Raw genomic sequence first — 18,445 nt, forward strand, 5'->3', positions numbered from 1 at the left:
TGGTATCTTTGATTAGGTTTTGCATTTAAATTTGAATAAACTATGTGACAAGTTAGCCGAAATGTTTAATGTTTCTTTTGAGGGGTTAAAACAGCAGCAACGAATATTAAATGTAACACAAGAAACACAAAAAAATAACTAATAAACACGTTTGTACTCAAAACATTACTGTTAAAAGACGAATAAATTAGTAAATATAATTTGAACAACGGTAAACTAATTGTGCCTTAATTTGATAACAAAGTCGGGAAATGAAATCATGCGCATATGTTCAGTTTTCAAATGTTTATAACATTGCCTTTTTCCAACACAAGTACTGGCTTTTCAGACAGAAATCAACAGCTATGTCAATATAGTGTGGAACTTAAGTCTTCCTGTGTAAGAAGTGGAAATGTATAACCAGTACAAAAATTTTCGAAAAAAATAGATTTTAAGATTGGAAAATAAGAAAACAGAAAGAAAATATCGTTAAATAAATAAATAAATTACAAACAGGGAAGCAAAACATTTAAATAATAATACATACGAAACTGTTAAAGGAAATTTACAAAACATCAGACTGATTTCGAAGTCGAGCTTGATCATTGCATAAAAATTCTTTTGTCAAGCCTCATTGTATACATTTCTAATATTGTTTTATTGCCAAATATTTGTATTTACATCGGAATAAACTAAGACTTTACAAACAATTGTGACATCATTCAAGATATTATATTTTACCCTTGACGGTTTACAAACCAGTCAAATAAATTACTTTACTACTATTTGTATTTTCTTCAAATGTCCAGCTAACAATAACACTATACGAAAACGTCTTTCCACTGTCAGGTTGTTTCCTAGATACATTTCTTTCCTCGGATAAGATTTAAATAGGCTTTTTTATTCATTGACGGGAGTAGTAATTTATCATCCCCATCGTTTCATTGCACTTCACTGGGATGACAGGCGAATGCGGGTGTATTAACTAGTTCCTAATCGCTGCAAGATTATCGCTCTCTATATTGGTTTTACTGCTTCGAATCCTACAAATAATGTCATGTTTAGCAACCAAACGTATGCATTGTGCTGTAATATAAATTTAATTAAATTTATAGTGGTGGACAACTATTTGACAGAATTTGTGTGTTTGACATGACTTACTTTGGGAACATCTCAAGGTGGCATACATGTTTATCTACAGGATTGTTATTGTATAGCTGGGATTGATAGACGTCTGGTTTCCATATTGTAGGAAAAAACTAACAGTTTTACAATTCATTTAAGACAATTTGCGCTGTATAGGATTTTTAAATTTCATTTTTTTCCATTGATGAATAAATGTTTAGTTTTAAGGTTATCCTCCTGATACACCATTGCTACTTAAGTAATGTTTCGTTATATTTGGTTCTTGCTATTCAGCATTTGTAACTGTCTTAATTTCTATATTAAAGTATCGAATAACAGTGAAAGAATAAATATTCGAAATCCAAATGTGGTGCCTGAAATCAATTTCGGTCTTGTATTTTTTTAAACTCACTAACGATATCAAACTTATAATCTGTAAATCTAGATGTGCGTTTCATCAACATCCGATGCATCAGTGGTGCTAGAACTCAAATCAGGAAAACATAATTGTACAATAATATAAGCAACCCAAAAAGAGGTTTTACACAGTTTTTATTCTTTCACATGGAGATTGGAGTATTATTATTATTATTTCATACTATTTTTAAGAATTTATAACACATACTAATTTTGTGTTTGAGTTAAAATCTCAAATACTAAATGCCTATTTTGATGTTAAAAAATGATCAATTAAAATTTGCCACTTGATTTTGACCGACTTATCCGTGTCCTTAATTTTTTAGAGCATTCACTATCCATACACTATAATTTAAATCCTAGAAATAGTAGTCCTTGAAAATGCGTAGCTTATTTACGTTTTCTTTTTTAACTTATTTGTCTTTTGAAATTTTTATTTGTGTATTTCTTTGTCCTGAATGTTTTTGCATTTATTTGTAATTTAGTCCTGTCATGTAATGTTGTCATTTTGATGTTATATTTATCATTGCTATAAAAGTGCGAGGTTTGGCTATTCGCGAAATCAGGTTCAACCCACCATTTTGTTCTTCAAATGCCCCGTATTAATAAGGAAAATATCTTGTTATATCAATGTTCGTTTCTGTGTGTGTTCTATCTTAGTGTTGCGTTTCTGTTGTGTCTCAGTTCTCCTCTTTTATTTGATGTGTTTCCCTCAGCTTTACTTTGTAACCCGGATTTGATTTTTTGTCAATCGAATTATGAATTTCGAACAGCGGTATACTACAGTTGCCTTTATTAATATAAATTTTCAATCTTCATTACTACGTATGAAATGATTTTTTAAACGAGAACAACGATTCAATTTCAATTCATATTTTGAAATTGTAACTACTTTAGTATCCCAACACTGGCACATGAAAAACAAGTATTGTGAAAACAAGTCCTACGCAGCACGTTGTAATTTGATGTTCGTGTTGTACAAACTATCTAATCTTTCCAACTTTTTTTTCGATTTACCACAAGTAAAACCCTGTTTACGTTAGAAATTATTGAAAACGTATGTAGCCAAACAGGGTCAGAATATCGTTTTCGAGTAAAAAAAAGTAAGACCATGTAATTACATTCCATCATTCAATTAAAACATAGTTTGTATGAAATATGTAACACAGTGTTTCATAACATAAGAAAATATTGAACATTGTAAATTACAGCTATATTGGAATTTTTTCCATGTTCTGTATGGACAGACATCTCTTATGATTATTGATCCGTTTATGCAATTCTTACCCGTCATCGTACACGAATTACCTCACTCCGACAGATAAAATACAAACACTCTTCAGTTTGGCCACAATTCCGTTCGTCATTGTCGTGCATCAAAGTAAGACCAACTTATGTGCTGCGATACGGCCTTTTATCTCTGTTCTTTTAAAAGCTTTGTATATGACAAACATTCCCTACAATAAAGGAAGTATTGAACTGATACATTTTTATATTTTCTGTTATTCATGAATTTTCAAAACCCGCTTGGAACTTAGCTGGAATTCTCGATAAAAATAGTTATGCAAAAAAAATCGTAAACTATTTGAAGTTGGTTACAAAAATCAAGTATAAATGATATGTATCGTCTTTTTGTTGTTTTTTAATAATAACTATATATAGTATGCAACGGAATGACTGTTTCGTCATAAACTAGCTGTGAAAGGTATGAAAGTGTTTTTGATTGTCTTAGGCCTAGCAAATATGTTCTGTCCACTTGCTTAAGGTTAATAGTCATTCCCCCATTTATTTGTTCGTGGTCTTGTATCCCATTTTCTTATTTTTCTTATGGTCACCTGTCTGATTTTTCTTTATAATCCAATGTTCATTTAACTATGTGTATTGGTGAAGCATACCGTGTTTGTGATTGCCATTTGCTCTTCCACATTATTGCCTAGATTTCGCATAGAATTGCTTGTAATGATGATATATTTAGTAGGTGTAAAAAGTGCTTAGTGCAATAAAAATTCCAGGTTGAATCAAGGTACTATTTATTTGGGTAATAATTTTATAATCCGTCAACCACTCCATTTGGCAGACGTATTTTTTCAATTGTTGTACACTTGCTGTGAAGTCTAGTCAATAATTTTACTTTTGGATGATAAATTAGGACTATCACATACATTAGGTGTTAAATGTTTACATTATGAACGTGTATTTTACCGTCAATTGGACAAAATTACCATTTTGAAGTATCTATAATCGAATGCGGGATTTATGCTTCGTGTTAGGAGTATTGATAAATACCTAACTCCTATGTTGTCGTAAGAATAGAAAGTTAAGAGCAAAAAATAATATTGGATAGATAATTGTTGTGTTGATATCATACTGAGAACTTAGATCTGGTTTTAACTGTCCTATTTTATTGAAGTTTCACTGACGTAATAGTGTCATCGTTCAACATGGATATTATCTAACAGAATTAATTTCTGGCATTTTGGCCAACATATTAAAGATATCCGTGTAGGTTAAAGTGCGAATGTCGCAATTTCATCAGCTGGCGGTTATCGGCTAAATAGGTACAAATGTAGATATATGTCTATTTAGAAAGAGTTGTTTCTCTAAATTTCACAGTTATATCACTATTTGTTCAAATATGGTTTGCATGGTTTTGCATTTTCGCCAATATATCAATGTTATCCGTTTAGGTTTATGTGCAAATGTCGCGATTTCACCAGCTGATGGTTATTTGGCTATATATGTAGATTACTTACTAGGAAAAGTTTATTCTAAATTTCACAGTTATATCACAGTCTTTTTACATAAAATTTGCATGGTTTTACATTTTGGCCAATATATCAATGTAATCCGTGTAGGTTAATGTGCAAGTATCGCGATTTCATCAGCTGACGGTTATCGGCTATGTATATAATACATGTAGATGTGTTTCTAGGGGGAGTTAACTCTAAATTTCACAGTTATATCACTTTTATAAAGGTTTTGCATGGTTACTTTATGTAGCATTTTGTTTTCATAACGTTGTTTTTAGTACTGTATATATGCTGTTGATTGATTGACATTTGTATGTTCTCACTACTTCTCCGATTTATCTAAGATCATAGTTTTTACAGTTCCTCTTTAATATTTTCGACGTTTTTTATAGCTTGACACACTATTATACTGAGGAACACTATTGTTGTAGATCTGTTGTTCTTATGACCGCTTTTCTCCAATGGGAGTATTACTTTTTACTGTAAACGTATGTGCCGATGTGTTAGAAATGAAAAGATGGGAGAATTTTAAAATGTTGAGGCTGAAAAATATCTTAAGCTTATTTTAAAAATATATTATACTTAAATGAAAATTACAAGGTATATATTCAATGCTAAAACGAAATCTAGTGAAAGAACCTAATACAAAAAAAATATATATTAAAAGAGTTGCTTCCCTTGTTCTATAATAATTCTTTCATTCGCTCGTTGTCTTTTCACTGAATTGATAATCAAACTTGTAAATCAAAGTTCATCATAAATATGGATATAAAAAGATGTGGTATTATATGCACGGAAAGTGTCTTGCTGTCAGTAAAAGCTGTTATATGTTAACTTGATATTAGAAAACAACATCTTTACAAGAAATTCGAATTTTCGCATATTAAAATTTTCTTTTCCTCGGTGATGAAATTGAAGTAGTTTGCCCTCTAATAGCATTATGTACAAATATGTATTCCACATTTGATCTGTGTTGCTTAGATATTACAAAACTCTTATTTTGTTTAACTAAGTTTTGTCCATCCTTTCAATCCCCTCCGGAAATCGCAGTAGATTGAAAGTACTCCACCATACTAGTTAAACCGAGCAATCCGCTGCAGTGCTGCACATCTAGATAATCTACCCGGTATCACTAATTGCCATCAGAAAACATCCTGCAATATACAGCAATGAACCGCCGTTTTATTGTAAAACAAACACAATTTAATAGCTCTTGATAGTCGTAACACATTCTACTAATAGGATACAAATCCTTTATAGAGGGGTTGTGACTCTTGTGTTTGTGTAAACATCTTTTGGTATCTTAAATTTGTGATTTCAAACGAAAATATCTGTGTAAAATTGTAAAGTGGTGGTCCCTTTCGTTAACCTGTCAGAAGCTACATTTGTGACACTATAAATTGTCAATTCTTTAAATAGTTAGTAGTTTATAAATCAACTCTTATTTATTTTGTGATAATGGACCAGAACTGTGATCCATCAAACGTTCATTCTCTGTGTTCATGCTTTCTTTTATTCGCTGCTTAAAATAGCAAGGGTGCCACTATATCTTTATAAATATGTTTTGCCTTTTTTATAGATATAGGAAGATGTGGTGTGAGTGCCAATAAGACAACTCTCCATCCAAATAACAATATTAAACAAATCCATTATAGGTCAATCTACGGCCTTCAACACGGAGCCTTGGCTCACATATTTTTGTACCTTTTTTCGGACCACTGTTAAAAAAAAAAAAATTCTCGTTAAACACGATGTCTTTGTTTCTTGAACTCCCTCGTGAATGGAGGATGCCACACTATCTTCAGGTTGAAAAGAAATCTTAAGTGTATTTTCTCTATGTGGGTCCTGTAAGTTATTGCAAGGTTAAAAAAAATTCAGATTCAGCATACCCTCTTTTTCCGTTTTAATCGACCGACCATGAAATAACTCATTCCGAATAATCTGTTATAAAAGGCACTGACAGGGAAAATATGAAGCAATGCAATAGAGAAAGCTAACTGCCATTCATAACAATAAATTTGACGAAAATTGAATCTGACAGACTACTTAATTGTATTCTTAGATCGAGGTTTTAACATATTTTAATGTTTTAATATGTAGTATTCTACTACAACATTACATGAACATGCAGTGACTATTTGGTAAATTGAGGAACAATTTATTGTGAACTTTCTATCCACTTCCTTCTCGTTTGATAAAGTTTCATTTTGATTTCTACTACACGATTACCTTAGATTTGGCTATAAATCAAGAGATTGAGAAACCCCGCTATAAAGTTTTGTTAAATTTTAATCTCAATAGAGGGTAATATTGAACTTAAAAGTGATAATTTTACATTTTAATTATCTGTAAAACGTGCTGTTTACCAAGAAACTATGAAAAGGCAAGTAAAATGTCCACAGTTTTTATAAACTTAAACTCTCAAATCATTTATCATAAATTTGAATTAAGAGATAAATTATACCATGCCAGTAACCACCTTTAAAATCTAATCTATTCTGTATGTTTGACGTTTATTTAATACTGTAAGATAAAAGACCCAACCCCTTTTGTATGGCGTTCGACGTGAAATATTTGATAAATTTTTATATAATTTTTCAATAATTACAGGTGTCCAACAGTGTTATGATTACTTCAACTGTCGAAAATCATGAAGTTTTTTTGTATTACTAATCCCCAAAGACCAAAATACACAGGCAAATATCTATGTTGTAATACTGTCGTAAATTAAATATTTAAAGCATGTATATGTTTGGGTTTTTTTTTAAATATGAAAGGGTTATTATTGAACTTATGTTAATTTTATATATAAATATAGTACATACAATTTTATATATAAATAAAGTACATACTATTCTTCGAACCTGATGTGCCCATCAATTATTTGCGATTGCAGTTGTCTCTCTACAATATAACTACCTGTCGGTTGTTCAGAAGAGCAATTTCGTCTTACTGGGGAAAAGAAGTGACACTCACTCATACAATTTAAAATAATGCTCCAAGAAAAAAATAGAAACATATTTTTCTGTCGATCGACACACTTTATTCAAGACTGAGTGTTGCTTGTTTAAATGTCCAGTGGGAACTATTTCATGCATATATAGGACGATTATATATATGTAGCAAATGATATAAGGTCCAGTGGCACCTATTTCATGTATATTATATATGGGACTATTTTACAACGAATGATATAACATATTTAGTTTTATGTATAATTGTAATATATATATGCATGAAATAGTTGTCACTGCTGGTGAAGACAAGCGACACTCAGTTTTGATGATTAACGTATGTCGACAGGAAAATATGTTTCTATTTTTTTTTCTAGGAGTTATACCCCTTTGAACTTAGAATTTTGGACACATTATTCTACAGCAGTGGTCCTTATTCTCAACTCCCCAGACAACACATCGTCACTATTTTTTTCTAGGGGTTATATCCCTTTGAACTCAGAGTTGCTGCCTACATACATACTACTGCGACAGTTTGTGATCAAAATTCCTCTTAAAATACACATAATAATTTCGTAAAACTTAGTCGATAATAAGGATATGACATGTAAATTGTTCATATCCATTATAACAAAATATCATCAGTTTCTAAGAGTTATTCCCCTTTGAACCTAAAATATCGTCTTTAAATAAATACTACTGCAAACGTTTATCATCGCCACTCCATGTACTATGTCTTCAAATAAAAATATGGTGAACATACACGTTTGAACATACTGGTCTTCAGTAGATTGAAGATACTATATGGAACTAGAAGAGTATCTAAAACCTAACGATATATACAGTTCACAATCTTCAAAATTTTGTAAATGATCAGTCTTATTTTTTGCAGTTGGAAGTGACTTTCTTGTTTAAACCTTTTTGTACTTATCTGGAAGTACTTTTTTGGTCTTGGTCTTAATGCCGACTAAAATCATTAGGTCATCGCCTCTTATTCTAAAAATGCTTGATACCATTAAAAGATACATATACAAAATTCTCCTTTATTTTAATTGATACATACAGTCTAAATATAGCCAAACGTTTAGTTTATGTGTGCTTTATAAAGTATTCCCTGTTAAAAAAAAATCAGAAACTCTGGTATCTCTAAATGACAACGAAAAACTCTAGTCTAAATTCATATTCATTTCTTAATAAAAGATTAAATTAGATATGATATAACTTGTGCATTCTCACAAATGTCACAAGATTAACTTCTTTAGTACGAGAATAAAATCTACAAAGAACAACGAACTAGAGGATTTGGAAAGAACCTTGATTCCATTCAACTAGTTTTAAATTGTGTAACTTAATATTTAACAGATTATCAGTTTAAAACATATGTCTATTTGTGTACGATGTAAAATGAAGAAATAGTTTGGTAACATGGCGTAGTAATACCCGTTATTTGGTAGCATCCGTGAGACGGGGTTCAGCGAGAACTATCCTGTGTAATAAAAACGATGGTATGGAATTCTGTTTGTCGCTGTCTCAAATCCTTTGTGTATCTGTTTGAACAAATATTACATTGATGTCTGGGTAAAAATTGTTTAAACAAAAAAAATAGACTAAAATGTATGTTGGATTTATTGATTAAGAAATTCTTGTAATGGGTTAAACCCTCTTGTTTCCCGCGTAAATCCTAGTTTTTCATTAATTAAATGAAAGTACATTTATCAAGGATGCATGAAAAAAAAACCGAAAAAACAATTGTTGGAGGCATGCAGTTTTATTGTTCTTACACACTCCTGATATGTACGACCAAATCAAAATCAAAATTAGGCAATTTGAGAGAGAGAAAAAAAACAACGTTAAACTTAATACTATTTTTCAGAAGCAATACACTGAAACAAATCTGTAACCAAGTTGACTGTTCAAATAAAAGTTGACACCAGTTATACCCCCAACTGAGTATAAATCAATTTCTATTTATAAAGCAATGTGAGATATGTATAATCATTCTTATATGGTTAATTTTGATGGAATAAGTATTGTGGCTACTTAAAAAGTCAAGTCACTCCCTTGATGACCACTGTGGACCTATAGTTGTTAATGTCCGTGTCATTTTTGTCTCTTGTGGACAGTTGTCTCATTGGCAATCATACCACATCTTCTTTTTTTATATACACAATATATAAAAAGTTATAATACTTCACGTCATGGATACCAGGGAAGGACCCAGCCATTTTTAAAAGGGGCTGACAAATCCAGGACAAAGGGGGCTCCAACTATATGTCCCCATTAAAATTCATTGATCGTCCAAAAAAATGGGATTTCCAAACCCCTAGACCCCCTTATTGTGTGCACTAACTTGCGATACAGAGGGGGGTTTAGAAGAGTTATGGGGTTGCCTTCTTATGGAGTCAAATATATGTTTAATCTTGCCAAATATTCTTTTACATATTTAATTCATGTACGACTCATAACGTTGCCCCACTTTCAGAAAGGGGTAATTTCAGAAATTTTGAAAGATTTGATATTAATCATGTCAGTAGTAGTGATACCCATGGAACTGATAGTCCACATGCAGAGGTATCGACCCAGTGCCAGTGCTGTAAAACATTTAGAACATGATGCGTCCAAATTTATGGTGCCTTGTTAATTCCTTCTTTTATTGGTATGGTGTTGTTTGTCCGTATTTCTATCTAATTACAAGAATTATATATTTTTCAGTTTTTAAAGAATCTTTCTATAATATTGGTCTCCTTATTTTTAATGTGGATGTAACTGTCAATATTGCCTTCCAATATCAACCGTAACTGAATAACATGATAACGTTTACATAGATTAAGAATTTTTTTTAAATGTTGATTCTAATAGACTGAATACGAATATTGTGATGTGGGGGGTGGGGGTCAAGTTTTATGACAATTTCCAGTCTGTTCTTGATGTTCTACATATCTGTACTATTAGGGACGACATCAAAAGATCAATGTAAGATAAAAAAAAAAAAAAAAAAAAAAAAAAAAAAAAAAAAAAAAAATAATTCAAATAGTTCGGGGGTGGGGGTTGAACTGTTGGAAGATTTTGTTATCCGACATTGATTTTTACATATATCCATATGGGTCAATCAATTTTCCCCAAATTAAGTTAATAGGAGGGTAGGGGGGTCAGTGAAAAAAACTATGTGAATTAAGTTTTTTATCCTTATGTCGTCCCTTATATCTCCAATATTTCGATGAAATCCGTCTTTCTCTAGTCACGGGAGTTGTAATGTAAGTTTAAAAGAAAAAAAAAGCTATCGATTAATTTTATTTTATTTTGAGTGTACCTTGTTTATTTTTTTTGTGTGTGTAAAATCAAAGCAGCATTCTGGCTTAAAATTCATTACCTAAATAGGTTATTTTTTCCTCGGATTATAATGAATTTCTATTTTGTTTAATTTTTTTTACTATAGCCTTGGTTCTGTCTCGCAAATATTCCCATGAAGACCTTTAGTTTTTCGTGAATCATATGAAATTATAATATCATAAAAAACGCTGATTTTTTTTGTTTTATCTTAATGATTATTACTATTTATCAGAATAAAAAGTCTCAATTTTTATAGATATGCAAGTTTTTTTTTCTTTATGTTCAACATGAATTTGCTATAAAAAAAAATGCGCGTGCAAAAAACTTCTAATTCTACGTCTTGGAACCCGTTCTGTTTCCTCTCACATCTACTGCAGCCTCACCTTTAAGGTGCAACTGCCTAATACAATCCTCTTTCTTTATCTGTAATAATTCAGTTTTTCTTGTTTTTCAGGCTACTCGAGGGTATTGAATAATGATGATAAATTACAATTGAAGCAGTATTCTAAATGAACATGAATAATTATCTACCCCAAAATACTATCTTTCGCATACAACCAGTTTTGTGTTAATTCATAAATAAATAAGTTTATAAATTGATATAGATATGTAATGAAATTCCATATATACAAATTTGAAAATAAACAGTGGATACTTTTTTTACTTCCTCTCCATGCGAGACTTCATATTTTTACACAGCCGCGTTATACGGATTTTTACCATTTTCATGTTCTAGTCAGTTTACTTTATAATGTAAGTATTTCTCCGTTGTTTGATATGTAACCTACGATATTTCATATCCGAGAGCGTTGACAGACTAAACGTAAAACATATTTCAAAATATTGTGACAGCCGCTCTTGGCAGTTATTTAAATCCGGGTTTACATTACACCAATATCTAGATAATTCTTAAATATATTAAATTCCGAAAACATTCATTAAAATAGCATTTATCAAACATAATTTACACAATATTCATAAAAGACTAACTTGAAAGATTTTATGTATTAACCTATTGATTTTTCACAAAATCTGTTTCATGCAATCTAAAAATTGATTAAATATCCGACGTTAAGGTCCAACAAGACCTTCCAATATTTTTTTTACACATTCTGTATTTACTACTGCATTTATATAGTAAATATTCCGTAAATATCTATAAAAACTTTTTAAAAAATCATTTAAATACATTATGATGTTGATATTGTAAGTACGAACTCAAGGTATGAAATACATAATTTATAGCCCATCATGTCGTATTAATTCCGGGAAATAAACAGAGTTTTGCCCGAACTCCGATTTCCGGAAGTTATTTTATGACGTTCAAAGTGACGTAAATTTCAAACGCAAACATCAACAAACCCAAAGTGCGTTGTGAAGAAGTGAACACATTATGAACTGTCATCAAGGGAAGGTTACGAATTCTGTCAGAGTAAGACTTAGCTTTGATTCAAAAGACCCATTTCCTGAAAAACTATATGATGTTGCAAATAATGGATACTTGGTGAAATGGAACGGTTGTGGCACTGCTGTTCAGGTAGACGACCCTGATTTGTTTGAAAAAGAAGTAATGAAATGTTACCCAGGTTTTCTACAAATTCCTTCCTTTGTAAATTTTAGACGACTTTTCCGAGAGTACTCTTTCGACTGGAAATTTCTTGACGATGGACAAACATTTGAATTTTCTCATCCGTATTTTGTATATGGCTACAGAGATGTCGTTTCTGAAATCCGGACTCGACGGAAATCGTTTTCAAAACCAACGTTAGACATTTCTGCCTTTCAAAAAGAAGTGAATGCTCTCGAGAATGACATTGACGAAGATGGCAAACGTTACAATACAAGAAGGAGCCGACGCACAAAGACCAGAAAATCGCTTAAAACAGAAAATAGAGGCGCTCAGCATTCCGAAGATTACACAAACGATTCTAGATTTGTGATCAGTGACAGTCTTCAAGACGGTAGCAGCAACGATAGTTATAGTTCTAACCAGCCCACTAAACCAGATAATTTAAACAATTCTTCAGTCAACAATAATCATAATAATTCAAGTAACACTTTTAGTTCAGTTGCATCTGATATAATGAAACTTTTTATCAAAAATGAGTTCAGTTTTGAAGATTTTTGCACCTGGACTGAGAGGAATCAATGTGATTTTAACTTGAACGCAAACAAGTGGGACATTCTTGAGACTGTAAACAACCAATCACAAGCATTGTTCACTGTAAACAACACATCGCAAACATTGTTCACAACAAATGATGGATATGCAAACAGTAGCCAGATAGTGTATGCAGATCCCCAATTACAGGAAGATCCATGTGGAAACTGCAAATGCTGTAGAGCTTACCAAATTTCACACTACGAAAACATTTCGTCAGAGGATTTATCTTCACGTGATATGTCTGTACCTGGAGAACTTGATTTATCATGCGATGATGTTTTGGATAGCGAGAGCGAAAAACAATATACAGTGTTGTCTTAATTTTTTTTATAGATTTTGATCCCGTGATAAAGCACAACTGTGATGAAGTGACATAGGATTTTCAAACTTTCGATTTTGAACATGTATGAATTTAGAAAATGTAATTGTTTCAATATAAAACTTTAATTTCCAATATTTTTTCATATTGTTTTCCATACTTCATAATCATAGATCTTACTCAAAATCAAACTACTTCCATGATACACATTTTCTACACTGCTTAGTCGCTACTCGATCATTTTGAAAAGTACAAAGGGACCCCCTGCGTCCAAGCGTTTGGAGATATCGCCCATTATCTGATCTCTTGTATCAATTTACAAGACTCCATTGACTACCCTAACTTTCATTTCTTGACATCAAATGGAATTTAGAATTGTCGACTTGAAAATACATGTCAAGAAGTCTTTGATTTTAAGTCGTTCGGTTGCTCTCTCCTTTTTCTAGGCAGGTCAAGCATGTAATATTTTCATCAGTTTAATAACAAATGGTGTTTGTGTGTGTGTGTCAAATTTCCTGACTTCAAGACAGATATGTACTGGGTGGGGGTAAAACCGGGCTTAAAGATTTGAATTTGATGGTTCCCTGATAACAAGGTTAAGCATGTCATTTTGTCTCTTGTGGAGATATGTCTCATTTGAAATCACACCACATCTTCTTTTTAATAAGCAAGCGGCATTTAAACGTTAAGGCAAAGACTGGTGTGTTAGTAAACTAGTCGGCATAATGTGTTCGGATGGAACGACAGGTCTTCGTCCGTACTGTTCTCTCCAATGTGCTCGAACGTATACTCCATCACATGGAGAGTTTCTTGACCCGCACATTTTGTTTTCCCAATAATGTTATGTCCATGTTTCAAACAGACAATATCTATCAAATTCAGTCAAAGAAACAAACCTTTTGTTCCAAAATGAACAATTAAATTGGTCAATTAATTCAAAACGTAGACCTGACAACAATTTCAAAATTGCGTGAAATGAACAAAATCGTTCAAATGCTTCGATTACTGTGAACATTTATTGTACATTTTAGTAAACCAATAACCTTTAGTTCTTTCGAAATGCCCACTTTTATTACGACCTATAGCGTACACAATTTCCCCGCGTACCTTTTTCAGTCACAAGAAAATTAGATGTATAAATAATTACACAATGACATGTATACATGTATGCATATGCATGTAAAAATATGAGTTTTGGACAGTTTCGTTTTATCAAGTTCAAAGGGGAACAACTACGCAGATGCTCAATGGACAAAAATCGTGGACTTACAATTGCATATGAACTGTTATAATGTTCAGTATCATTCTACCTAATTACCTATCTACTTTTGATGCAAGAAAAGCGTATCTATTTTGTTTTCCTAGAATGAACAGATCAAAACAATTAAGGCGTTAATTCAAAAGTATAACTCAATGACTGCTACGATTTAAAAAAAAGATTATTAAAAAAATAACGAGATGAATTGAATGATGGCAAATGAGACAAAATGACGTTGATGTTAGCAACAATAGATCGCCGTAAACTCTTCAACAATGAGCACAATCAATATCGCAGAGCAAGCTATAGAAGGACAAATTAAGACCCCCAGTTAGACTCTCATACAGAGTGTGAAGGGATTAAACACAAGTACTGTTGAGAAAGAAACTTGTTACAGTCAGCAAATTTATAGAGTTCAACATGAGTTTAAGAATATAAGATGGTCTTGTTTTTACTTTTTGTTAGATATTTGGAACCCTCTGGTTTTATCCATGCAGCATAGCGGGAAGGCAGGTTTGGGGGTTATTGTGCGGATTAACTATAAAAAAAACAACCAACATTTTCATCTGTAACTGTTGCTATACATGTTTTTTTTAGACACGGTAATTTATCTGCACTTACAGCGTAACAAATGTTTCTTGCATTTTGTGTTGCAGAGTATTCATTTTCATCCTGTCTAATGTAAGGTTATTTATCAACACGTGACATTCTATTTCACAATCTTTTAATTTAAAAGTCAATATTAATGTGACAGGAAACCAGTCTCTATTCCATTTACGATAAAAAAAAAAAAAAAAAAAAAAAAAAAAAAATCCCCTCAAAACATCGCCTGAAATCATTCAAATCTCTATTTTTTTGATTTTTTTGACTGGAATCAAAAGAGATATTAGGTATAAGTTAATGAGACAGAAACCCAACAACAACAACAACAAAAAGACATTTTTAGGAGATCACTGAATGGTTTTCTACAATGATGATATATTAATATGAATGTTTAGCTCTAAATTGAGACTAGTTTAGAAAACTGGGAATATATTTGACAGATACTATCAAATATTTAGTATCGACACTAAGCAAGGGTTCTTAATGTCAAAACATAGAGATAAAACTACATGCAGACACCCGCTGGCTTTAGACAGACTTTTGAAATATGGCAAATTCAAATACAAGTATTTAAACTCCTACTCTTCAATTCAACAAAAGCAAGTTAACAACTAGTATAAACAATAGTACCGAAAGGTGACTGAAATTCATAATACTTATTAAACAGATAACAAAGAGAAATTTGAAGTGAAAATAGTGCAATGAGGTAATTTAAGTGTTTCTTGCATATTTCGCCAACATAGATCGCTAGACTAAATGGAATCGTAGTCATATGTGATAAAGATATACTTCTTCTATTGTAAATCGTTTAAGAAATATTTGTGGGAACTTCAAATAAAAGAATTTCTTAACTGAAAATGTACCATCTTTGTTTACACAGAAATTGTGAATTTTGATACTACTTGTTTAGAAATTAAGTTCGGATTTAGTGTTTGTGGTTTAGGAATGTACTAATGGATTATCACCTCAGCTTGGACTGTTTGTCAAAACATGACTGTGTACATAAGATTAGAACAGGTTGACCACGGTCAATGCATCGTTTCTTTGTTGTGAAGTATAAGGATGCTTTACTATTATTTACATGTGTGTCCGTTGTCTCGGTGTTCTTGACAACACGATATTGATACTTGTCTGGTCCTTTTAACTCGGATAAATATTTTGTTATAAAATATATATTTCTGTCATTTGTATGTCAGATTAAATATTTACATTGTATTTAGATAAAAATGTATATAATGTGGGTTGGAATTCCTTGAAACAATCTCATCTCGTTAAGGAAAATTAACATTACAGAAGTAAAAAAAAATTAAGGATTCTGAGTTTTGATTTTTATTAAATACTTTCTTCTTTGTAAATTTGAAAAAGATGACCCAGTAAAAAAAAATTGACGCAACAAGTCGTAAAATAAAAATGATGTTCTTTTCGTGAATCAACTTTCAGAGATACATTAAAATCCAATATGTCGGAGCATAGTTATTCTCATTGTGTGTCAGTCTGTACCCTTAATTTTCCACTTCATCCTTCTTATTCCCACCACTTTTCCCAATGGTATGTAACAGCAATCGCGAACACAGACCCTATATTTTCTATGCCGTTGCGATAGTCGGTAATATATGGGTTTTATGCAAACGATAAGGTCAAATGTTTTCTATAGAACCAAAATCACAACCAACGAACATTTAACATTAACACACTATATGTTATTAATGTACATGCCAAAAAAATAATTATGACCGGTAGCAATCAGTGACAACCATTTGAGATCATTTGATTACAGGCCCCTAAAGAATGTGGCGGGGTGAACATGTTTGTGAACTGTCAACCCTTCGAACCCATTGCAGTGGTGTAAAAGCATAACAATAAACTGTAAAATCACTTGAAAAGGGGTTTGCTCGTCAGATCGACAAGAAACACAAAAAAGACAACAAAAAGTCCCAATCTAAGAGTAGTCGCAGTTGCTAAAAATAACATACTTAAGTGCTAAATTAGTAACTTTTAAGAATAACGTTATTCTGAGGATCAATGAGTTACATTAGTCTCATCTAAGTTTATGGGTTCTATAAACAACATCAGTTTGGTAAACGTTTATGCTTATACTTCGCTTCTAAAAACTTACATGCACAGAGTTAGACCTATTGGCTGTGCTAAATCTCTTTGTCATGATCCAACCAATGCGCCATTATCAGTTCACTAACTTTTGAGCGCATTGCCATTACATTTGCGCGTAAAGATCATAATATTTCGCGTATGATTATATTTACGCACATTAACTTTATATGTCATTATTATTGAGGTTAAATAGAAAAACATAAGTAAATTATATACTTATGAGTATTTATCATCTATTTATTAATTCCCTGTTCACCAATGAGAAGGTACTCGTTAAAGTGCGATTTTTGGCAGGATACGATATTTTCATTTTGAACAAACACCAAGTCTTAGAAACATATAAAAAAAAAATGTAAAAACTTAGCAAACAAAACCACCAAACCTTATGCGATAACTGGATACCTCATGGTCACTTAATATATATTTTAGAGTTCGATATGAACAAATATATATATACGTAAGTGCAAAATTGATAATGTTCGACCTAATTAAGTTTTCCGTTAAACTTACCTCTGCTACCATTGGTCACTGCTCACAAGGTAAACCTCATGGAAAGTCAGATTGGACAATTTTTCAATATACTTTATGTTTGTAATTTATCGTTTCAGGTGCACAGTTCTCAATTGAGGATGAAAACAAACGAACACGAACAGCTTACACCAGAGGACAGTTATTAGAACTTGAGAAGGAATTTCATTTTAACAAATATATTTCAAGACCTAGAAGAATAGAACTTGCCGCCATGTTAAATCTAACTGAGCGACACATAAAAATTTGGTTTCAAAATCGACGAATGAAATGGAAGAAAGATGAAGCAAAACGAAGACCACGACCATTGTCTTCATCGGAATCAAAGAAAAATAGCCCCGAATCTCCAGACTCTCCGTCTTTAACTGAGTTATCTCCCATATCAAACTGTAGTAAGATTTCATCTCCGTCGCGAAGTGACGTGGAAAGTCCAAAAACATTGAAACGAGAATCGTTAACGGAACTGAAAAAATCATCTGTGAAACAGGATTCAACATAAAATCAACTGCTAGATATTAGTGTCATAAATTATATTCATATTGTAGAAGGTTAACAACACACCAAGTAATTCATTCAGTGGATTTTTCATTTTTTGTTCGTTTTTTTTCATTATGATTTAATAAGACTGCATTTTCTATATTTGTTGTTTATTAATGCCTCGTGTCATTTTACATAATTTTGTAAAATGAAGTAAAACATGTTTGCCAAAATGCTACAATCTATGGAAGATGTCAATGTCGCGGAAGCTTATATGTAAGGGACATATGTAAATTGAACTGCATTGTAAACCACAAGCATAGGAAAAATATCTCAAACAATAACATTAACTGTAGTTATCTAACCCCACCGAAACAGAACATTTGTGCTAAATCAAGGCAATCTAAGCTAGTGGTTGTCACGGCAGTCTTC

General features: G+C 31.8%; 1 protein-coding gene across 3 annotated transcripts in view; it reads left to right on the plus strand.

Annotated features, from left to right (window-relative positions):
- LOC134696218 (pancreas/duodenum homeobox protein 1-like) overlaps positions 1–18,171 on the plus strand; it is a 29,087-nt gene extending 10,916 nt beyond the window's left edge. For all 3 annotated transcript variants that reach the window (XM_063557893.1, XM_063557896.1, XM_063557894.1), the window contains one exon: positions 17,617–18,171. In XM_063557893.1, coding sequence (XP_063413963.1) covers positions 17,617–18,035 — 419 coding nt within the window. In that variant the 3' untranslated portion in view covers positions 18,036–18,171. The remainder of the gene's footprint in view (positions 1–17,616) is intronic.
- The last annotated feature ends 274 nt before the right edge of the window (positions 18,172–18,445 follow it).

This window comes from Mytilus trossulus, chromosome 14 (assembly GCF_036588685.1).
Source record: "Mytilus trossulus isolate FHL-02 chromosome 14, PNRI_Mtr1.1.1.hap1, whole genome shotgun sequence".
Lineage (NCBI taxonomy): Eukaryota > Metazoa > Mollusca > Bivalvia > Mytilida > Mytilidae > Mytilus > Mytilus trossulus.